General features: G+C 43.3%; 1 protein-coding gene across 2 annotated transcripts in view; it reads left to right on the forward strand.

Moving 5' to 3' along the window:
* The window catches only part of mdga2a (MAM domain containing glycosylphosphatidylinositol anchor 2a), a 128,581-nt gene extending 122,102 nt beyond the window's left edge, over window positions 1-6,479 (forward strand). For both annotated transcript variants that reach the window (XM_074660926.1, XM_074660927.1), the window contains one exon: window positions 6,103-6,479. In XM_074660926.1, coding sequence (XP_074517027.1) covers window positions 6,103-6,464 — 362 coding nt within the window. In that variant the 3' untranslated portion in view covers window positions 6,465-6,479. The remainder of the gene's footprint in view (window positions 1-6,102) is intronic.
* Window positions 6,480-7,216: the final 737 nt, after the last annotated feature.

Raw genomic sequence — 7,216 nt, forward strand, 5'->3', positions numbered from 1 at the left:
AGGAGGAGGTGGAGGAGGTGATAACGGAGGTGGAGGAGGAGGTGATAACAGAGGAGGAGGTGGAGGAGGAGGTGATAACGGAGGAGGAGGAGGAGGTGATAACAGGAGGAGGTGATAACAGAGGAGGAGGTGGAGGAGGAGGTGATAACAGAGGAGGAGGAGGAGGTGATAACAGGAGGAGGTGATAACAGAGGAGGCGGAGGTGGAGGAGGAGGTGATAACGGAGGAGGAGGAGGAGGAGGTGGAGGAGGAGGTGATAACAGAGGAGGAGGAGGTGGAGGAGGAGGTGATAACAGAGGAGGAGGAGGTGGAGGAGGTGATAACGGAGGTGGAGGAGGAGGTGATAACAGAGGAGGGTGATAACGGAGGTGGAGGAGGAGGTGATAACAGAGGAGGAGAACAGGACAGTGGAGAACAGGACAGTTTTCAGGTCTTTGAAGATCAGATTACAACCAAACAGTAATAATAATAATAATAAATTAATTAATTAATACATTATTTAATTCATTCATTCATTCATAAATGAAAATAATATTTTATTGTTCAACACAGGCCATTTCAGTAGAGACATTAAATCTGACAAACGTCTCTGCAGACGTGGGTAACGTAGGTCACTGGAGCTTTCCATCACATCTCATGGTCTTCATGAGCGTTCACAGCTGCTACTGTGTGTGTGTGTGTGTGTGTGTATGTGTGTGTTCAAGATTCCAGATGTTTATTGTCACGCCGGTTGTACAGGTACAAACGTGTGAAATACTTTTTGCTGGGAAGCTCCATTAAAATAATAAATTACATTACATTTATATTACAATTATAAAAGCAGATACTTTATACAAGGCATATTAAGAACATCTGTATTAAGAATATATACAGTATATACAGTATAGGAGATATTTTTGTGTAAGAATGTGTCGAATGAATTATAGATTTAAGAGTCTGATGGCCTGGGGGAAAAGCCTGTTCCTCAGTCTGCTGGTGTGAGTCCTGGGGGTCCTGGGGGTGAGGGCTATGAGGGTGAGGGCTATGAGGGTGAGGGCTATGAGGGTGAGGGTTATGAGGGTGAGGGTTATGGGGGTGAGGGCTATGAGGGTGAGGGTTATGGGGGTGAGGGTTATGGGGGTGAGGGCTATGAGGGTGAGGGCTATGAGGGTGAGGGTTATGAGGGTGAGGGTTATGAGGGTGAGGGTTATGGGGGTGAGGGCTATGAGGGTGAGGGTTATGGGGGTGAGGGCTATGAGGGTGAGGGCTATGAGGGTGAGGGCTATGAGGGTGAGGGCTATGGGGGTGAGGGCTATGAGGGTGAGGGCTATGAGGGTGAGGGCTATGAGGGTGAGGGCTATGAGGGTGAGGGTTATGGGGGTGAGGGCTATGAGGGTGAGGGCTATGGGGGTGAGGGCTATGAGGGTGAGGGCTATGAGGGTGAGGGCTATGAGGGTGAGGGTTATGAGGGTGAGGGTTATGGGGGTGAGGGCTATGAGGGTGAGGGCTATGAGGGTGAGGGTTATGGGGGTGAGGGCTATGAGGGTGAGGGCTATGAGGGTGAGGGTTATGGGGGTGAGGGCTATGAGGGTGAGGGTTATGGGGGTGAGGGTTATGGGGGTGAGGGCTATGAGGGTGAGGGCTATGAGGGTGAGGGCTATGAGGGTGAGGGCTATGGGGGTGAGGGCTATGAGGGTGAGGGCTATGAGGGTGAGGGCTATGAGGGTGAGGGCTATGAGGGTGAGGGTTATGGGGGTGAGGGCTATGAGGGTGAGGGCTATGGGGGTGAGGGCTATGAGGGTGAGGGCTATGAGGGTGAGGGCTATGAGGGTGAGGGCTATGAGGGTGAGGGTTATGGGGGTGAGGGCTATGAGGGTGAGGGCTATGAGGGTGAGGGTTATGGGGGTGAGGGCTATGAGGGTGAGGGCTATGAGGGTGAGGGTTATGAGGGTGAGGGTTATGGGGGTGAGGGCTATGAGGGTGAGGGTTATGAGGGTGAGGGCTATGAGGGTGAGGGCTATGGGGCGCCAGTCGTTTAAGCTGGTTACTTTCAGTTGTTTGGGGACGGGGATGATGGTGGTGGATTTGAAGCAGAGTGTGTGTGTGTGCGTGCGCAGTGACTTTCATGTGTGAGCGACTGCATCCACCTCTAGTTATGCAACAGACCTTTAACTGACGCAGTGAAACACACACACACACGCAGCGTTTTGTTCGGAGGCGATCTTCTTCTTTAATCTTAATGAACGAGGACAATCAGCTGCTCGCCTCACGAACTGAAGCTATTTATACACACTGACCCCCTACACACACACACACACACACACACACACACACACACACACACAGATATAGGAGGAGGATGTTGAGGACATGAGGCCACCACATATTTTGTTTATATATTTGGAGAATCTCTCATTGATTTATGTATGTTTAGACCTAGTGGCGCCCCCTATTGAGCTCTACAGGAAATGAATCATCATGATGTCACTTCCTGTTAGTGGAGGGAACCAGAGAGATGATCACTTCCTGTTAGTGGAGGGAACCAGGGAGATGATCACTTCCTGTTAGTGGAGGGAACCAGAGAGATGATCACTTCCTGTTAGTGGAGGGAACCAGAGAGATGATCGCTTCCTGTTAGTGGAGGGAACCAGAGAGATGATCACTTCCTGTTAGTGGAGGGAACCAGAGAGATGATCACTTCCTGTTAGTGGAGGGAACCAGAGAGATGATCACTTCCTGTTAGTGGAGGGAACCAGAGAGATGATCACTTCCTGTTAGTGGAGGGAACCAGGGAGATGATCACTTCCTGTTAGTGGAGGGAACCAGAGAGATGATCACTTCCTGTTAGTGGAGGGAACCAGAGAGATGATCACTTCCTGTTAGTGGAGGGAACCAGAGAGATGATCACTTCCTGTTAGTGGAGGGAACCAGAGAGATGATCACTTCCTGTTAGTGGAGGGAACCAGGGAGATGATCACTTCCTGTTAGTGGAGGGAACCAGGGTGATGATCACTTCCTGTTAGTGGAGGGAACCAGAGAGATGACCACTTCCTGTTAGTGGAGGGAACCAGAGAGATGATCACTTCCTGTTAGTGGAGGGAACCAGAGAGATGATCACTTCCTGTTAGTGGAGGGAACCAGAGAGATGATCACTTCCTGTTAGTGGAGGGAACCAGAGAGATGATCACTTCCTGTTAGTGGAGGGAACCAGAGAGATGATCACTTCCTGTTAGTGGAGGGAACCAGAGAGATGATCACTTCCTGTTAGTGGAGGGAACCAGGGAGATGATCACTTCCTGTTAGTGGAGGGAACCAGAGAGATGATCACTTCCTGTTAGTGGAGGGAACCAGAGAGATGATCACTTCCTGTTAGTGGAGGGAACCAGGGAGATGATCACTTCCTGTTAGTGGAGGGAACCAGGGAGATGATCACTTCCTGTTAGTGGAGGGAACCAGAGAGATGATCACTTCCTGTTAGTGGAGGGAACCAGGGAGATGATCACTTCCTGTTAGTGGAGGGAACCAGGGAGATGATCACTTCCTGTTAGTGGAGGGAACCAGGGAGAGCAGCAGCTCGCTGCTGTGGACCGTCGCTGGATTAAACTGAACTAAAAGCTTCAGTCATAATTAAGCCTCATTTAAACGGATTAGTTTCTCCACAGCAGGAAGACTAATTATAATAATGAATGTTCTGACACCAGATCACAACAACCTGCGACAGGCTGACCTTTGACCCTGGATCCACTTGTGTATAAAATGACCTTTTCACAAAGTCAGAACGTTTCTTTATCGTTGTGTATATATATGATTTTATTTGAGAGTTTTGGCGACACCGTCACTATAAAGATCTTTTATGGAGGACGGAACCTGCCAATATCAAAAATAAATAAATAAATGACTCGATAGATAAATAAATAAATATGTCATTAAATGTAATAAAAATAATATTGGAATAAAATATATGAAAAAGATATTTCTGTTTTAATTTGCTTCTTTATTTATCTTTGTATTAATTCCCTTATTTATGTATTTATTATTTGTATATTATGTATTTATTATTATTATTTTATTCATTTTCAAAATGTATTTATTTTTTATTCATTCATTTATTTGTATTTAAATACATAAAGAAATGTGTAAAGAAAAACCTACATAAATAAATAAGTTATGGGAAATAAATAAGGGGTGAAATGCAAAGAGAAAATCATGCATATATCATTAAATAAATGCTTAAACATAAATACAATTTTAAATTTTAAAAATGAATAATAAATACATTTACAAAATGCAAAAATAAATGAATACATTTAAAAGTTAATAAAAATAAATACATAAATAAATAAAAGTGAAAATGAAATCAAAACTAAATAAATAAGGGAATTAATACAAAGATAAATAGATAAAGAAACAAATTAAAACAGAAATATCAATTTATGTGACATCAATTAAATAATGACTACATTTATTTTTTATATTATTTTTGCTACATTTAATGACATATTTATTTATTTATGAAGTCATTTATTTATTTATTTAATGCTTGGGACTCTGTATGAATGTGTCAGTCTGACCTTCTGAATCTTTACAACGAATCGGTTCGGAAGCTCAGTTTCACAAAGCACTTTGTTTCTGTTAAATGTCAGACGTATTTAAAGGTGATATATATATATTCATATATATTTATATATTTATATATTTATACATATATTTATATTTATATTTATATATATATATATATATATATTTATATATAAACTGGAAAAACAAAGTTTGGAAACTTGTGTTTGGTGGATTATTTCTCTGTTGTATCAATGCTAATGGTCATTGTATTTTACATCGTTGGAAAGCCTGTTTATTTACCTTCACAATGATGTCCAACTTGTAAGGATCATGCATTTGTGTTATGAGCAGCACAGCTGATTATGTGGGGAGCGCCCAAGAACAATGTTCCAAAATGCCCCTTCAATGGTAAACAGTGTATTCTCCTGTTGGTGTTGACTCTTGTTGTGAGTTGTTTGGTGGATGATTGAACTCTCTATCAGTAACAAGGAACAAACAAGACATATTGATTGATTGAATCCACCGTCAGGAGCCTCAGTAGCGGTGGAAGATCCATACGCAGCCACAACAGCCTGGCACCTCCTCCTCATGCTGGTCACCAACCTGGTCACACGTTGCTGTGGGATGGCGTTCCATTCCTCAACCAGGATTGGTTGCAGGTCAGCCAGCGTGGTTGTGTTGGTCACTCTAACACGTACAGCACGCCCAAGATGATCCCACATGTTGAATTGGGTTGAGGTCTGGACTCTTGGCAGGCCGTTCCATTCTCTCTACTCCCTCATTGAGGAGGTAGTCTGTGATAACCCTGGCTCTGTGGGGGGGGGGCGTTGTTTCTTGGAGGATGAAGTTAGGTCCCAGATTGTGGAGATATGGGATCACCACTGGCTGCAGAATCTCATCCTGATATCTCCCTGCATTGAGATGGCCTTCAATGATGACAAGCCTTGTTTTGCCAGTGAGGGAGATGCCCCTCCCCCCCCCACACCATGACACTGCCCCCACCAAAAGCTGTTACTCCATCAGTTCAACAATCAGCATAGCGTTCTCCACGTCGTCTCCATACTTTGACCTGCCATCCAACTTCTGCAGACAGAACCTGGACTCATCACTGAACATGACATTCCCCCACATGTTCAGGTTCCATTGTCTGTGTTGGAGACACCAGCGCCAACGGGCCTGACGGTGAAGGGCAGTCATTGCAGGCTTCCTGGTAGCCTTATGAGAATACACTGTTTACCATTGACAGAGCATTTTGGAACATTGTTCTTGGGCGCTCCCCACATAATCAGCTGTGCTGCTCATCCCACAAATACATGATCCTTACAAGTGTGACATCATTGTGAAGGTCAATAACCAGGCTTTCAACCATGTAGAATACAATGACCATTAGCATTAGCATCACCATTAGCATTGGAACAACAGAGAAATAATCCACCAAACACAAGTTTCTGAACTTTGTTTTTCCAGTATATATATATATGTATATATATATAGCTCGATTGAACCGATGTTAAAAAGGCGGGAGCTAAAGTTTGTCTTGTTGCGTCCGTCTCTCTCCCGCAGGCCTTCGTAAAGGTCGGTTCTGGATCACACCCGACCCGTACCACAACGACGACAACATCCAGATCGGCCGCGAGGTGAAGATCAGCTGCCAGGTGGAGGCCACACCCCCCGAGGAGCTGCAGTTCAGCTGGCTGAAGAACGGCCGGCCGCTGAGGAGCTCCGAGCGGATGGTCATCACCCACACCAACACCGACGTCACGCCGGGAACCACCAACCTCGACATCATCGACCTCAAGTTCACCGACTTCGGCACTTACACCTGCGTGGCGTCGCTGAGGAACGGAGGAACCCCCGAGATCAGCATCGACGTCAACATCTCCTCCACCACAGGTGAGGCGAAGCGCCGTCCACTTCCTGTTTAGGTTGACACACTTCCTGTGTGCCGTGAGAGGAGCCGTCGCTATCCCCGGTCGTACCGGTTCAGACAGAGGACCGGTCTAAACGCTGATGGTGTCATTATTCTGCAGACATTATATTATGTCATCAACATTTACTTCATAATCAGGAGTTAATACAAAAACCTGATCTATAGCCACTTTAATATAAACATAATAATGATCCATCAACCTAAATATAGGTTATATAATAACATGTAGAACATATTACTGATAATAAACCTAACCTATAATAAAAGACAATAATAAATACAAATAAAAATAAAATTAAAATAAAATAAAATACAATAAGAATAAAAATGAAAATTAAATAAAATTGAAATAAAATAAAGATTAAATAAAAATAAAATACAAATTAAATAAAACAAATAAAAATAAAATAAAATACAATAAAGATAAAAATAAGAATAAAATACAAATAAAATAAAATAAAGATTAAATACAAATTAAATAAAACAAATTAAAAATAAAAATGAAATAAGAATAAAATTAAAAATAAAAAATATATTTTTTAAAAACATAAAATAGAATGTGCCTTTGCACATTTATATGTCTTAAGATACATTTAATGGACTATAGATGTTATTTGATTTGAGTTACTAAGAGGAGGTTAATATGAGCGTGCTCTGTACAGGTGGAGATGGAGTCAGGTGTAAATCAGGTTGATTTAACAGGAACACTAAAACCTCCAGACTGATGGAGAGATGATGCTGCTGCAG

Source organism: Sebastes fasciatus, chromosome 15 (assembly GCF_043250625.1).
Source record: "Sebastes fasciatus isolate fSebFas1 chromosome 15, fSebFas1.pri, whole genome shotgun sequence".
Lineage (NCBI taxonomy): Eukaryota > Metazoa > Chordata > Actinopteri > Perciformes > Sebastidae > Sebastes > Sebastes fasciatus.